Source organism: Myotis brandtii, unplaced genomic scaffold (assembly GCF_000412655.1).
Source record: "Myotis brandtii unplaced genomic scaffold, ASM41265v1 scaffold317, whole genome shotgun sequence".
In the NCBI taxonomy this organism is placed as follows: Eukaryota; Metazoa; Chordata; class Mammalia; order Chiroptera; family Vespertilionidae; genus Myotis; species Myotis brandtii.
In genome coordinates, this window is record NW_005362155.1 from 1,171,181 (window position 1) to 1,187,501 (window position 16,321).

At 56.4% G+C, this 16,321-nt stretch overlaps 1 protein-coding gene across 2 annotated transcripts in view; it reads right to left on the reverse strand.

The window, feature by feature from the left end:
• The window catches only part of IL21R (interleukin 21 receptor), a 36,209-nt gene that overhangs the window by 4,051 nt on the left and 15,837 nt on the right, over window positions 1–16,321 (reverse strand). The window contains exons 2-8 of one of the 2 annotated variants that reach the window (XM_005870406.2): window positions 10,396–10,457; window positions 8,437–8,539; window positions 5,644–5,843; window positions 3,060–3,205; window positions 1,937–2,114; window positions 1,406–1,505; window positions 72–153 (exon numbers count right to left, since the gene is read on the reverse strand). In XM_005870406.2, the coding sequence (XP_005870468.1) occupies window positions 72–153; window positions 1,406–1,505; window positions 1,937–2,114; window positions 3,060–3,205; window positions 5,644–5,843; window positions 8,437–8,539; window positions 10,396–10,444 (858 nt within the window). In that variant the 5' untranslated portion in view covers window positions 10,445–10,457. Of the gene's footprint in view, window positions 1–71; window positions 154–1,405; window positions 1,506–1,936; window positions 2,115–3,059; window positions 3,206–5,643; window positions 5,844–7,964; window positions 8,028–8,436; window positions 8,540–10,395; window positions 10,458–16,321 lie in introns of those variants that run through there. The other variant, XM_014542998.1, reaches the window with a different exon arrangement.

Below are 16,321 nucleotides of genomic sequence, written 5' to 3' on the forward strand. Positions count from 1 at the left end.
CTGGGCTGGGGCTGGAGGGGGCTTTGGAGAGGGTAAGAGGTGTCAAGGGGCTGGTCGGGTGGGGCTCTCACCTTGAAGTTCCCGCTGTGGTTCACATACAGGTGCTGGAAGAATGGCTCGGGGCTGGGCACCTGCACCCACACCTTCCACAGCCTGGGAGGGCAGAGAGAAGGTAAGCCCCTGATCTCACGGAGGGCAGCCCGGCCTCCCCCTCAGATGCTCCCCAACTTTGTCCTACAGGAGTCTCAGCGCCTCCCAAGACACACCCAAGTGCCTCCTTTCCACCCTGTCCCTGCCCACCCCCCTGCCGCCTGCCCTGAGCCACAATGTCCACATCTGTAAACTGAGGCAGCAAGTCGCCCACGGCTCCTGAAGGCATGAGGGCTCCACCGCCCTTTGTGTGCTTGGTGAGCGCTGCCCCTCTGAGCCCCGGCTCCTCCTCTAGGGCCAGGTGGGCAAAGGGCCAGCTCCTCGGGGCTGTGGGGGATTCGGGGTGCACCCGGCACCCAGCACCAGGAGCGCCCTGAGCCATGGCGCCGCCTCCGGCTCTGGCTCGGTCTCTAGACCGAGAGGACCAGGACGCGCTGCCCCCGGGCGAGGCCCCACCATAACCGGCCGCGCTCGGAGGCCAGGGGAGCCCATGCTGGACTCGCCGTCAGCAGCACCTTCCTCTCGGGGACCACGCTCAGCAGAAACCAACACGTAACAAATAAAAGCAAAACCTCGGGTTGAGGCAGGGGGGGTGGTCACCCCACCTGGCAGTCCCTCGTGCCCCCCAGGTCAAAGCTTAGAATTCCCTGACACAATCACAGCTGAGGCCACTGTTCAGAGCACAGGATTCAGCCCGGCCGGTGGCTCAGTGGTTAGAGCGTCGGCCCACACATCAAAGGGGCAATTTCCAGTCAAGGCCACAAACCTGGGTTGCAGGTTCAATCCCCACCCCCAGTTGGGGCATGTGTAGGAAGCAACCAATGGGTGTGTCTCTCTCACATGGATGTTTCTCTCTCTCCCTCCCTCCCTCCCAACCTCCCTCCCTTCCACTCTCTAAAAATTCAATGGAAAAAAGGATCCTCCGGTGAGGATTCACCAAAAAACAAAGAAAAAGAGCACAGGGGTCAAGGTCCTCCTTTGTTTCACAGCCGTGTGAATTGGGCAGGGTCCCTGCCGACTCCGGGCCTCAGTGTCCGGATTTGTCCAATGGAGGTCACTGTCTGCATCCAGCTCACGGGGCGGCTGTGAGGGCTGAGTGAGCGCCCAGCACGTAGGAAACCGGGAGCTGGTCATTGTCACCACCCCTGTCATGGCCACCGTCTCCAGGACGGGTGTGCCCCAGCCCGGGTGAGTCACAGAGGGGCTGTGGCCCAGGCTGACCCCATCCCCCCCCTCCCTGAGCCCCTGGCCTCACCTCCAAGGCAGGCGGATCTTCAGACCTAAGTAGACAAGGATGGGGAGCGTGAAGACCAGGAAGAGATAGAGCAGGTCCGTGTGCCAGCCTGCCTTGAACTCTGGGAAGAAGCACATAGTGGGTCACATGGAACCCACCTCTACAGAGGCACGTGGCGTGGGGTGGTGGGCAGGGGTCTGGGTGGAGGGGAAGGGGCTGGGAAGGCTTCGGTGCCTTGAAGTGAGATGGGTGGGGGTTCAAATCCCCCTCCCACCCCCACCCTGGGTCAGTGACCTTATCTGCTGGGCCTCAGTTTTCTCATCTACAAAATGGGGCTAAGGATGCTTCACAGACTGATAGGAAGACGCACAGCCTGGCAGGAGAGGCCCCTGGCACCCCACGCAGGGCCTGCAAGCAGGGGCTCCCGACTGTCAAATGGCTACTCCTGGGATATGGCTCAGCTGAGTGGATACCTTGCACCACGCTGGACGTCTCAGGGCTCAGGACAAGGCTTGGCACCAAGAGTGGGTGTCCACCCAGCTTCACACCTACCTTCTGGCTGGGTGTGAAAGAGGACCGGGTCACTCCACTCGCTCCAGGCCCCCTGGAAGGAGGAGCCGGGCTGGGGCCCCGCCCGCACCTGCAGCTCATAGCTGGCGCCTGGGTGGAACTCCAAGGGCAGGAGGGAGACACTCCTGACATCCACCGAGATCAGCTTCCTCCCCGGACTCTGCCAGCACAGGGGAAGGACGCGCTGTGAGGGCGAGCAGGCGGCCCTGCCTTCACCCCCACCCCCAGCAGAACCACCCCCCAAGCCCTCTCCTGGGTCTGCACTCCCTGCCCGAGAGCCAGGCCCCAGCTGGAGTTCTGGCCGCCCCAGTGTGGGCAGCGCAGAGCCATAGGCACTCGCGGCCTTGCCCAGGTCACGATGCTTGTTCATGGCTCTCTGATCCCACAGCAGGGGACCCTCCTGCTGGGACTGGGGCTGTCCCAGGAGCGGCGGCGGCCACTCCTGGCAGTGCTTAACGGGCAGCGTTCCAGACAGCGGGCATCTCCACAGCGGGCATTTGAAAGGCTCCAACCACAGGCCTCTTAGCCGTGGAAACCTCGGGAGTCTTCCACGGGGACAGACTAAACCATGAAAACCTTCAGCTGGGGCCATTCTAAAGGGTAGAGAACGCTGGAGCCCTTCTAACAGCGGCCATCTGGAACCCTTGGACACCTAGACAGAGGACACCGCTGGGCCTTCAGCTTGGAAACAATGTCCTTCTGACCCCGGACCTTTTGGTTATGGAAGCTTCTGGAACTCCTCAACTGCGGCCGGCCGTCCTAAGCAAAGGGGGACAGTTCCAAGCCCCCAATTCTGAAACAACTACTGTCGCTAGACACGAGGCGGGACCTGCAGAGGTGCCAGCCCCTTCCTCTGGCAGCTGGTAGACAGGACCCGGGAACGGGAAGGAAACAGGTTTAAGGGGCCTCCTACCCCAGGGAGAAGGGGAGAGGGCAGCATGAGAGCGTGTAAGGGGAGCTCCATCCTGGGTGTGTCCTGGGTTTCCATTCTTGGCTGTGAATGACCAGCTCACCGGTCTCCCGGGCACTCCCCTCCCCCACGCAGATGCGCTGCACGTCCCCCCCGACACCCCGCCGCCAGCCTGCCCATTCTCTGCAGTCTCACCTGCGTCCAGGGGTCTCCCCGCTTCCTGTACCGCAGCTCATACTGCAGTTTGCCCTTGAGCGCGTAGGAGTCGTAATTGGAGCTCCAGGAGATGTTATAATGTTCTGAGAAGGTCACGGTCACGTTGAAAGGAGGAGACAGCTTGACTTAAAGAAAAAAGCCAGAAAGATAAAATGGGTGAGATTTGTATCAGCTGGACATGCCCTGGTGGCCCATCCTTTCTGTGACCAGGATGAGTGGCCCTGGGTGGCTGGGTGAAGCTTCCCCTGTCTCCGGGCCTCAGTTTACTCATCTGAAAAATGGACTGCTGTGGGGTTGCCAATTCAGAGGCGGCAGGTGACAGATACGGTGAAGCAGGTGTGGGCACTAAACTATAAAGAGCCCTCCCAGCGCACAGGGGCCGGGCAGGAATGCAGACCAGGGTGGCCAGGAAGGAAAGACCCGGAAAGCCCAGATTATTGTAGGAAATCGCTCAAATGTTAAAGTTAGCTGCTGATCCAGGCCTTTCTAAGCTCCCTGGTGGCCACACCCGCAGGTTCTCTAGTTCTGCTGTCAGTGAGGGCGTCAGTGAGCCCCGTCGGCCCTGAGAAGGCAGAGGACCCTGATCAGCGAGGGGCTGATGACTCTGCTCTGCAGAACTCGGCTGCAATGAGTGTCCTGCTGTGTGTCCTGCTGTGGCGGGAATGTACCAGCTGGGCAGCCCGACCCACAGTGGCTGTGAGTGTGACCGCCCGAACCTCACAGGCACCTCCCCAAAAGGGTAAGCGCTGCGATCTGGACCACACACGCGGCCCCAGGCCCCTCCCAAATCTGCTTTCAACCTGAGCAGGACACACCACAGTGCGTGCCTTCATGGCCTCTCTTGGAAAAGGGAATGGGTTCCTATCACACGGAGTGAACATCCATGGACCAAGCTGAGTAGAGAAGGAGGGCACGTCAGGGGAGCCAATGGCAAGTTGCTCCTGTCAGAGGGAAGCAGGGCCTGTGCCCGTACCCGCCTTCTCCGAGCTGCTTGCCACCCCCTCTCTGGGATCTCAGCTCCTTGGGGCAGAGGGTTAGTTCTCCCGGGTCAGTGCTGTGCCTGCACCTCCGAGGACAGAGTCCGGCACACAGTAGGCCCTCACGAAATGCCTGTTAAATCCAGGTGTTCCAAAAGGAGCTCTGAAGCCGACTCCGCCCTCGGCCTGAGGTGCAAGAAGGCGCACATTCACACCGTGCTGAGCGCTTTGTGGTGGTTGCTCTCTCAGCCACGGGTCCCTCTGAACTGAAATAGTCCCTAAGCCCTCCTCTCTCCTCCCAGGCCGGCGGGGGCCTGATTGGCTGGTAAGGACCAATTCACAGGGGAACTCAACTCGGGAGATGCTGGCGCAGCCCAGGGCCCAGGAGGACCAAGGGGCCGGGGAAGGCTGCCCAGGGACAGGACACTGCCTCCTCCACCGCTGAGCACAGGCCTGGCCTCAGACCCTGGCAGGAGCAGGGAGGGAGAGCCGGAGAAATGCCAGGTGGAGGGGCAGCCCTGCCCTGTGCCTTCCTCTGCCTGCCCAGCTCTCAGGGAGATAGGAGGGCACCCCTGCTCGGTAAACCAACACACCTGGATCTAAATGGCTGAGTGAGTGTGCATGTGTGTGCATGCGTGTGCATAAACATGAGAATGTGGGCATCTATGTCCGTGCTGTCTAGGCCAGGGGTTGAGGGGGTTTATGAGTGTTCGTGTGTCCATGTGTGTCCGTGTGTGTCCGTGTGTGTGTGCGCGAGTGCGTGTGTGAAAGTCTGGGTGTGTCCATGCATGTGTGTGTGTGTCCATGTGTGTGTGCATGCACGTGTGAAAGTCTGGGTGTGTCCGTGTGTGTGTGTGCGTGTGAAAGTCTGGGTGTGCCTGGGTGTGTGTGAAGTTTGCTCACATGCTCTGTGGTGTGACTTCCACTCAGCAAAGTGGTGCAGACCTGGACCCCAGAGTGTGAATGACAGACACCTGCGTGTCCCCTGCCCCTCCACTGGGGCCCGGGAGGCAGACACTGCCAAACCGCAGGCCTGCGCCTTCCCGAGGGCGGATTCTCTTGGCGGTTCGTTTCTGCATGCCTCTGGGGACAGGCCTCTCACTCCCTACCTGGACACCCAACTTTGCGCTCACATCACACTAAAAGCTGCCTCCGGCCCCTTCCCTGCCCCACCCTGGCTCTGGACCCACAAAGACAACTGCTTCCACCAGACAGGTCCCTTCTGTCCCTGGGCCTCCTCCCCGCCTCCTGGAGCTAATGATGGGAGGAAACTTGGGGAGGTTTTCTCTTGTGACTCAGAGTCCCCCACTTGCCTCACACTGGGAGAGAATCCCAGAGGTCAGAGTTTAAGGGGCTCTCGTTCTATAGTGCAAGGTCACAGGGCTGAACCAGAACTGCAGCCCCAGGTCCCGGTCCCAGAGCTCCTTCACTCCCTGCTGCCTGTCTCTGGTTCAGGCCAGGCCCCGCTGCCACCCCACACCTGGCAAACGCCGCATCTACAGGGCCGACCTCCAACGAGAGGCAGCGGGAGCCGGCCCGGGGAGCGTGGGGCCCAACCCCGCCTGGGTTCTCCTCCAAGTACTCACGGCTCTCGGCCAGGACAAAGCTGCCACACTCCTGGGAGCGGTTGCCAGGCTGGTCTGTCATGTTGACACTGAAAATGTCGTCGGCCATGAAGCGGAACACATCCATGTGGCACGTGTATTTTGCGTGAGTGGCATTGTGCGTGGACCGGTGGAGGCTGCAAGAGGTGACCTCATCCTCCAGTTCTCCGTAGGGGTCTTGCCTTCGAGGACAGAGCAGCCAGTCACGGCTAGTGGCCGGCGGGGCTCAGTGCACGGGAGGGGCAGGAGATGGGGCTGGAGCTCACCTAGTCCCGTGGTCGGCAAACTGCGGCTCTCGAGCCACAGGCGGCTCTTTGGCCCCTTGAGTGTGGCTCTTCCTAAGCCTTAGGAGTACCCTAATTAATAACAATGTACCTACCTATATAGTTTAAGTTTAAAAAATTTGGCTCTCAAAAGAAATTTCAATCATTGTACTGTTGATATTTGGCTCTGTTGGCTAATGAGTTTGCTGACCACTGACCTAGTCCAACCAGCCTTTCCCCAGGGAAGGTTTACCCTCCCCTGGAGCAGCCCTGGTGGGTTGGTCCAGGCTCCGGGCTTGCACACCTTCAAGCGACCAGACTCACTCCATCACTCAGAGCAGCAAATCTCAACTGCAGAAATCGGGCCACTCTTGCCCGAATGCATTCTAACTCTGACCCTGTCCGCTCCATCTCCTGGATCACTGTCCCACAGGAAGGGCGCTAAGCATTTCCGGCCTCCTTCCCACTCTCCTTCCATCCAAAATCCACCGGACACCAAACCAAGAGCCACGCGAAGCTCCGTCCTGCTCTGGTGAACTTCCAGGGAGGTAGTTAATCTGGGGTTGGGGGAAATGTGCTGGCTTTTTAACTCCCACTGGGCAGAAACAATGGGTTTTGAAGGATGCATAGAAGTTCACGAGCTATTCGCTCCCCCCCCCCCCCCCCGCCCCCACTACCTACAAATTCAGGCTCGGAACATGACCACCTCCAGGGCCAGTATGGACGTGTGGGTTCAGAGCTCTGCTAAATGTTGGCTGGAATGGAAACGTCTCCTGAATCAATGCTCTCCAAGCCTCTAGCCTGGACACTGTGATGGCTGCCTGGGGGGGTCCTCGCCTTGCCCGCCCTCCCTGCGATCTCTTTCACTTGCGCAGCTGCCAGGGGGCCTTTAAAAACTCCCCGTCACTCCCCTGCCTAACACTCTGCGGTGGCTTCTCACCGCCCACACCACAGAGCCCGGCCCTGCCACCCTCTCGCCTCCTGTACTTGCTGTTCCTCTTCACTTGGCTCAGCCCCCTCTGGCCACACCGACCTCCTCACCATGCCTCCAGCTCTCCAGCTCTCCCCGCCTGAGCCCTTTGCACATGCAGTGCCCTCTGCCTGGACGGCCCTTCCCCAGCTCACCGGCTGCCTCCTCCTCACCCACAGAGGCTGCCCCGACCCCTTGGCCCTCCCCCACGTCACTTGCTCTCTACCAGGGGGTCCAGCTTCCTGTTCTTGACAGCACTCATTGTACTCAGAAAGCATCCTGCTGGCTGCGTGTGTGTGTGTGTGTGTGTGTGTGTGTGTGTGTGTGTGTGTGTCTCACCAGCCACTCCCGCTGCGTGTGTCAGCTCCAGGACACCTGGGACCTCACGGCTGGGCCTCTGATGAGTCACTAGTGCCTGCACGTGTCAGGCAGGAGCTTAATCAAAGTGCCCGTGTGAATGGATGAACGAGTGGGTGATGGCAAAGTCTCTCCTTGGCCGCACGCTACGCAGGCTCCTCTGAACTCTCCTCACCACCGTGGCCCTGACTTTTGGGTTTCCGTGTCTGTCTCTGCGTCGTCTACTTTGAGCAAGACTCCTGCTAAGTCTGTCCAGCCAGAAGCCCCACCCTCAATGCCAAAGTGGGTTCCTCCTCCTCCACCAGCCCCCGGTGGAGTCTGGTCCCCCTGGGCTGCCTCAGCAGGAGCCCTGTTAGGTCGGATTAGCCCGGAGCCCTCAGACCCCTGGTGTTCCTGCCTCGTGGTTTCATGCACTGACCCCACCCTGCTCCTTGGCTATAAAACCCAGCTTTTCCTTGTTGTGTTCCGAGTTGAGCCCAATCAGCAAAACCTTGTACAGTGGCCCCTACGCCTGTCACGATGGTCTTTAATAAAGTCCGCCCTACCGTTCTTGAACAAGTGTCATGCATGACTTTTTTTCTTTAACAATATGGACTTATGAGGACCCGTGGAGTTTGGAGTCAGGCTGCCTGGGTTTGAAACCAGGTCCGCCATTCGCTGGCTGTGTGACCTCGGGCAAGTTGCATAACCTCTCTGAACCTCAGTGCCCTCACTTGTAAAATGAGAGTCCTAATTGTGAGGACCGGAGGTGGTCATTCATGTGAAGCACATGGCGGGCTGCCTGGCATGTACTAAGTGCTCAAAAACATCGTGTGGGAGTCCGGTCGCCTCGGCGTCTCAAAACCATAGTCAGGCCTGCGTGAATGACGGAGAATGGCCTTAGAGCTGGACAGAGCTGCCCTACGCCTCTCAGTCATTCTCTGCACAAGTCCCATGAGCCCTGGGTGGTCGTCTGCAAGATGGGCGCAGTGATTCCCATCTCACAGTCTTTCTTGGGGTAAAACCAAATGCTGTGGGTGAAGTTGCTGAGTGAGCCCCCAGGAAGCGGCAGCTCTTGTCTTTATTGCTAAACTACCTATCTGGCACACAGTAGGTCCAACTCAGCTCATGGTCTCCTGCGGTCCTGTGCTGGGACCAGGCCCCCCTGAGGAGCACTCCGAGGGCCGGTGAGGCCCAGCCACTTACCAGGTGAGGGTGAGCACGCTGGGGTGGGGGGTCCACGTCTCCAGGAAGCAGGTGACCGTCCGGAAGTAATCGGTGTAGCAGACAAGGTCTGAGCAACCCCAGGCTGCAGGGCAAGGGAGAGAGAGGCCTTGGTAGGGGTTGGGAGGGGCTGCAGAGCTCCCCGCTCCCTCAGCCCGTCCAGGGCTGGAGGATGAGTGGAGGCGGGTCCCAGGACCAGGATGAATACGGTGAGTCAGGGGCCACCAAGATGTGGGACTGAAGCAAGGAGGTCCTTGTGCCCTAAGATTTCTTGTCTGAGCCCCCAAAGTTTCAAGGCCAGCGACGGGGACAAGACACTCCTAATGAGACAGAACTAACTAAGTGGGTCAGAATCTCAATTTTGTTCCGTATTTAACAAAATAAACGTAATAAGTTTTAGTTTTGTTTTATCAGATCAAGTGCCAGTGCTGCTCTTCCCCCCTCCCTCCCACCATTTAACAGAAATGTGTTCCCCGGTTTAAGTAGCTTCATCTTCAATGGCTTTTCCTTACTTTCCCGTGACTCATGGGGACCCAGGTCAGAAGCTGGGCTCCGAGCCCGGAGCACCGCTCTGGAAAGTCCTGGCGTCCGCCCTCCACACACGGGCAGGCAATGCTAGTGGACAGGACACTCCCTGGGCGTGGCCTCAGAGGCCTCCCGCGGGCCGGGGCTGGGAAATGACTCGGGCTCTAGGCTCCCCTCTGGGCACTTGTGGAGAATGAGCACTGCTTTGGGATGAAGGTGACATCAGGGGCCAGAGGGAGTAAAAACCCAGCCACCTGGTTGGCCCTGCCCCTGGGCCGACAGCCTCAGGGCTGTCCCTGGCCTGCGGTTACCAAAGCGTGGACACGTGCCTCAGGCCACTCGGGCCACTACCTGTAACGGGGGACATGGTCCCTGGAGGGTGTGGAGGTGAGCATGTGCTGTCTGTCACACGTGCAGCCCGTGCTCCAGGAAAGCAGCCAAGCCAGGTGACCACGGGAATCAGCACACCTGTGGCCTGACCCCAAGGCTGCCGCCGCCCGTCATGTGGCCATGACCTGTGTCTGACACTCTCGGAGCCAGTTTTCTCAACTGAGAACTGGGCGGCTCTCGGCATGGGCCTGGTGGGCTGTCAGGAGCATGGGCTGAGTCGGCACTCGGCACCATGCATAGCGGGGCTCCCTACTGGTGTCCATAGGTGCAGTGCTGTGGGGGGTACCCCGAAAGCCTGTGAGAGCCAGGGCAGAGTGCGGCCACTCAGCAAGGCCCGGGACAGGAGCCTGACACCTGTTTGCTGAAGGAGCGATTCGAGGCTCTGGGTCTTTAAGTAAAAACCAGAGAGAAATGCTGATGGTCAGCGAGTGGCTGAAGGGCCCCTGCCCCCGTCCAGCCCCATTGGAGCCTGCGTGCTGCATCGCCCCTCCTCTGGGAAGGCCTCCTGCATCTCTCAGCCCTGGCCGTGCCCCGTGTCTAACTCCTGGCCTTCCCCAGCTCCGTGTCTGACATCCCCCCCGCACCCCCACCAGCTGCAGCTTCTCCAGAACCTTTAAGGTTCTGCTACTTTGGTCCTCACCCCCTTTTCCCCACTGGGAGCATCAGTGCCTGAAGGCAGGCGGTGATGGTTGAAGAACTTCCCCTAGGAGATGAGGTGGGACCAGAGGCAGGACTTCCTCACGGGGGGAGGGGGGAGTTTGACGCCCTGCCACGGCAGGGCCACGGGAATGCAGGGTGCGGTCTCCCAGGGCCCCAGTGAGCCTCAAAGACCCAAGCTAGGGCCGGGCTGCTTGGACCTGCCCGAACCTGGCTAATGAGGTGCTCTGGGTAGGTGAATTCTGGTGCGTGGAGAGCCGGCAGCTCCCCCTGTGTCCGCCTCCAGTGGACACGTGCCACGGACTCTGACCCAGAGCCCACAGGCCCGCCCGCCCACCCGCCCGCTGCAGAGGCGGGCCAGCTACTCACCACCCTGGAGCAGCAGCAGGAGCAGGGGGGCGGCCCAGCCACACGGCATGCTGACTCCGGGCCTGAAAGAGACGCACAGCAGACGGTGGGCCCCGGCCTGGGGATCAAGGGACCCTGGACAGCCTCCCTCCGGTCCCCATCCCTCCCTTGGGAGACTTGCCTCAGATTCCTGAATGTGTCTCAGAAAAACAAGATTTTGAGGAGCCCGAGGACACTCCCAAGAATCCCTGCCCCTTGGAAACAGCCCCCCCGTGGGTCCCCCTCCCACTTTTCCCACCTTCTTCCTGTCCCCCTTACACAGTCACAAGTGACAGGTGAGTTCAAAGAGGGAGGGGCTCGCTGCTCTCCCCCACACACTCCGTCTACACTGTGTGTGGGGTTACATGTGGGCATTTACGCAGCTGAGGAGGAAGGAGCGGGGAGGGGACGCGGGTTTGGAAAGTGATATTCAATGAGTTGCAATCTTGAGTGCCCCCTCCCGTAAGACACTCGTGTTGACGTGAGCCTTGTAAATTGTCTCCTCACTAAACAACGAATCTAAGATTCACCCACAAAGGAGACCCCGACTGGGTCCCGAAGATAAGGTTCGTCCCATGAGCCTTTACTCAATCCAAAGCCCAGGCTGCCCGCGAGGCAGCGCCCTGGAAACCCAGACCCCGCCAACCAAAGGGGACCTGGGCGCCCCGGTCTAGGTGAGATGGAGAAGAGACCTTTGTGGAGAACAGCAAGTCCATCCAGGAGGAGTGGACTCTGGTGCCCTTGGCAGGAACAACCCACCAGGCTGGCAGTGCCAGCCTTGCCCACTGCATCCCCAGTTCTGTGTCTGCTTGGGGAGGTGCCAGCCAGAGGCCAGTGGGCCCCCCTGCCAGGCCAGGATCCCCACCCAGACCTCCCCCACGGACAGGGGAATGGCTGGAACTGGAGCCTACAGGGATGATCCATGCAGGGAGCAAGTCACACACCTGGCTTCTTCCAGACCAGCCCTGAGCCCACAGCGGGACACCCCAACACACACACCGGGGTTCCCAAGATCCTACTCCGGCCCCATCAAGAGCTCGCTCTGAGCTCCCTTCTAAGTCACCAAGTAGTCAGCCGCGAAGGGCACGGAGAGGGTCAGATTACCAGCTGTGTGGCTCTGGGCCAGTCACTTGCCCTCTCTGAGCCTTGCAGGAAACAGTAGAGCCCACTTCCAGGATTCTTGTGAGAATTCAGAGTGATTTGCATGCCCCTGACACCCAAACACTCAATAATAAAGAGCCCTGATTGATACAGAATTTAGAGCTTCAGAAATGGAGGCATTCCAGAAGGACCTAGCCAAGAGCTCCCCAAATGTCTCACTTTCAAAATGTTGGCCATATTCGCAGATCATTTGTTTATTTAATGTTTTCTATAAATGAAGTTACTTACAAAATTAATTCCAACCTCATCCTAAGCAATAATCTCCATAGTTGTGCAATTTTCCCAACACACGTTAAAATGAATAACGTTGCTATTAAAATACGATAGCCCGTATTTTAATATGATAGCGGTGTAGCTCAGTGGTTGAGCGCCAGCCCATGCACCAGGAGATAGCTGGTTCAATTCCTGGTCAGGGCACATGCCCAGGTTTCAGACTCGATCCCCAGTAGGTTGATGTTTCTCTCTCATCAATGTTTCTATCTCTCTCTTCCTATCCCTTCCTCTCCGTGAAATCAATAAAAATATGTGGGTTGTTGTTTTTTAACGATAATGTTGGGGGAAACCCCTCATAAAGCTGCTTTGAAGCCCATTGACCTGGCCCCAAGCCCAGCAGCAGTCCTGTTACCGCACTTGGAGGATTGGACCTCCCACCACAGGAGACGGAGCCAGACCTGCGCCTCACTAGCGTGTCCACACCTGGGCCCCCGCCCAGCACAAGGCCCTGCATCGCTCTGTCCCGTCTCTCCCCAGCAGCTCTGCCTTGCCTGCAGGATAAAGCACAAATTCCTTCACCCAGATCCAAGGGTCCTCTCGGCCAACATGCCTCAGTTCTACACAAATGACACACAGGCCCTGGGGGTGGAGGGGAGCTGCTGCTCTGTCCGCCTGGCGTCTCTGCCCCTCTTATGAGGCGCTCCTCCAACTGGCTGGGACTCCCTAGGGTGGGCACCTGGCCCAGGCCGCCCCAGCAAAGCACCCACCGGCCTAGCCGCGGGGACCGGGTCAGAATGGGCAGCAGCCCGGGCATGCCCGTGAGAGCCGTCCTGGGAATTTTCTAGAACTCTAATTGAGAGGGGCTTTGGGGGTGCCCACTGGACGCTGGTACCCATCTCTGTCACCTACTGCAGAAAGGTTGCCTGGAAATGAGGCCAGTACGGAGCGATACAGACTAGAGCCCCGTGGCTTCATTTGAGGACCTGGATCCAGCCGTACCTGAAGTCCATGCCTGGACTCCTCATTTACATAAGCCAAGGGGGGGGGGCGGGGAACTTGTTTTGCTCAACCATGTGGAATTATGCTTCTGTTGCTTGCCACCAAAGAAACCTGATACAGTGGGATAGACTCTATCCGATAGAGTAAAGGGCCCAGAATTTGAAGCCAGAGGATCTTGGAGCTTTTCTGGGCCTTCACTCTCTGTCCTCAGTTCCCATCTCTAAAATGGGGACAATAATGCCCACGGCACCTGGCCGTGAAGGGGAGTCCGTGGGAAAGCAGACGGGGCAGTGCTCTGTGACTGCCAGCGACTATACGAGGGTGCTGGACTCCTGCTGTTACTGTTCCACTGATCTGAACTACTCAGAATCCTCCTCGCACCCCAGGCCCACCATGCCTCTCTGCCTTTGCATGAGGCAAATTCTCATGCTGTCTTCTCCTTGAACACCCTTTTCCTTCCCATCACTCTAGCCTCTGCCTTCACGGCCCACCTGCTTTGTCCCTGCATCCAGGAAGCCACCTTGAAATGTTCCAGAACTCCTACCACTCACTGCAGTCAAGGTTTCCACCGTGCTGTTTTCTATTTGCCATGTGTCTTTATTTTACCTCCTGTTTCCGCCCCAATAAACATGTCACAAAGGAAGATGCACTATCACTACCATTGACAGGTAATTAGCATGAAACGGAGAGGCAGGGTGTACCACAGTCATTAAAACACAGACTTGGGGCCAGCGTGCCTCGGGTCAAATCCCCGCGCTGCCATTTGCATAGCTCTGTCCCGTCTCTCCCAGGCCTTGAGAAGTTTACTTCCTGGGCCTCGGGGTCCGCAGGGTGAAATGGAAATAGTAATAGCAGTACTTGCATCATAAGTTTTTTCACATTAAATTAGTCAATATTTGTAAAGCATTTGGAACAGACCCTGGCATATAGTAGATGTTATCTAAGTGTTTCTTACACAAAACAGTCAACTCACCATAAAACCAAATACAGTGAAATATGAAAACTAAATACAAGAAAAACAAAAGACAGTCATTGAATTTTAGGAAGATGCGACCCCTGCTTAAGACTTAGGACCTGAGATTTTGTGTGCCTTTGTTTGAAGGGGGATGGAAGAGTGTCCAAGAGGCGATTAAAACATCCTAGCACCAAACCGAGATGCTCACGCCCTCGGCCATCAGTGGATTGAGAGAAGGTTGAAAAGGGTCTAACTCTTTCAGATGGGCCCGGGGATGTTTACCACCAGCGAAAACAGGCCGCTGGCTTCTGGGAAACACCAGCCATGACCAATGGATGACGTCTTCTCCTCGTGTTCCCACCCAACCGAGTGGGAACTCCCCCGCATCCCACCGCCCCGAATCCTTCTATTTATGGGACTTCTCACCGGGGCTCCTGAGGGCGACAGCAACTTACTTGCCAGCTGCACACCAGACCCCAGGTAGGTGTGCTTCCTCCGCGAAGGACAGAGGGTGCCCTACTGGGCTTCCTGCGAAGGGGCCCTGAGCAGCACCTCCCTGTGCAGCCTCCGGCAGAGGAGTGAAGAGCACCTGAAACCTGGCCTGCCAGGTCCCACCTGGGTGTCCTTGGGCAAGTTCCTGACCCTCTGTTCTCTGTTTTCTCATCTATAAAATGGGGTCACGACTCTTGGCTACAAGTCTGTGGCAAGCACTACCCGCCTCATTGCAGGTAAGGCCCTCCAGCTCAGCCCTGGATGGCAGGGAGCCCTGGACAGGCCCTTGCGCACCTGGCCCCAGTGCCGAGAAGCGGTTTCTGGGCTTGTGGTAATGCAGCTTAAAAGTTGGCCAGATTTCAGAAGATTCTGAGGAAGTAGAGCAGCCCGGGGGTAGAAAACAAGATTGAAGTAGCTGCTGTGGAGAATATAAAGCGGTTTCTTTCCCCGTCAACAGAGAAATGCAAATAAAAAGCACAGTGGCACACCATTTCAATTTTATCAATTGGCAAAACCTAAAGTCTGCCGACACCCCGTGTGGCTGAAGACAGGGTGTAATGGGAACTCTCATTCACAGTTATCGGAAATGTAAATTGATACGATTGGTCTGGAAAATAGTTTGCATGAGCTCATTAGCATGAGCAAGCACTTGCCGTGAGACCCAGCAATTCCACCCCATGTACATTACAAGAGAAACTCTGCCACATGTGTACTAGAAGCGTATGCAGCAATGTTTATAGCAGCATTGATTTTTAATAACGAAAAGCTGGAAACAACCTAAATATCCAACAGCAAGAGAATGGAAAAGTAAATAGTTGGTAGAATTACTCACTGTGAAAATGAATCATAGCTTCACACCACAAAACAAACGACTCTCACAAACAAAATGCGAAATGAAAACAAGTTAGGAAAGAACACCATCTGTGGCAAACTCGGCACCAGGTAAAGCTGCTCTGTATGTTGTTTAGGTGAACTTCCATGTGTCCTTACAAAGCAAAGAGGTGCCCAAGCGGATGATAAACATCAAACTTCAAATAGTGTAGAAAAGGAGGGGATGTGATGAAAAGGGGTCTTCGGGGGTCTCAACCGTTTGGTAAAACTGAGTGAAGTTCCCATGGATGTTGATTACTATATTATTCTTCATACCTTTTTGTATGTCCAAACTATTTCATAGCTTTTTAAATGTAGGTGAATCTTAAGTTTGTAAAGTAAAATGTGGAGGGGGACTTTCACTTCTGGCTGTGATGGAGTAGCTGGTCTCAGACTAATTCCCCTACTGAGAGCAACTACTAATCAGGGAAAATATTGTGAGAAAACACGAGAGAGCAACCAAGGTAGAGAGTACTTGAGAGGACAGGGTGTCAGAGTGGAGGAAAATGCATTGAAATTCTGTGTGCAGTTTCCTCTCAAATAATTTGCCAAGTCATTGCTAATGAGTTGCATACCAAGAAACCTAGCAGAGAGCATTTGGTAACAGGCTAAGAAGCTAAGAAGAGATTTTTGGCAATTTCACAATGCTGAGGGAGGAATTGAAGTTCAAGGCCTAAAAAGAAAGATGGGCCCTGGTAAATACCCAGTTATTCAGGAAAGATTATGCCTTAAGAGTAAGAAAAAAATGAGAAACAATTTAACCTTGACAGCATCAAGGGGATCCGCCTATATGCTATATGTCTACTAGAAGAAAATGAAAACCTATCTGGAAAAAGTTAGATTTATCCAAAACCTTTATATTTTTCATACAAAATGTTCAGCATTCCCTTAAGTTGACAAGGAAAACCAAGAAACAATATCAAATGACCAAAAACCAAGAGGAAAAGAGACAATGGAAAAACACATAGGTGACTCAGAAAATGGCATTATCAGACACGATTTAAAATAGCTATGATTAGCCGAAACCGGTTTGGCTCAGTGGATAGAGCGTTGGCCTGCAGACTGAAAGGTTCCAGGTTCGATTCCGGTCAAGGGCATGTACCTGGGTTGTGGGCACATCCCCAGTAGGAGATGTGCAGGAGGCAGCTGATCGATGTTTCTCTCTCATCGATGTTTCTAACTCTCTATCTCTCTCCCTTCCCCTCTGTAAAAAATCAA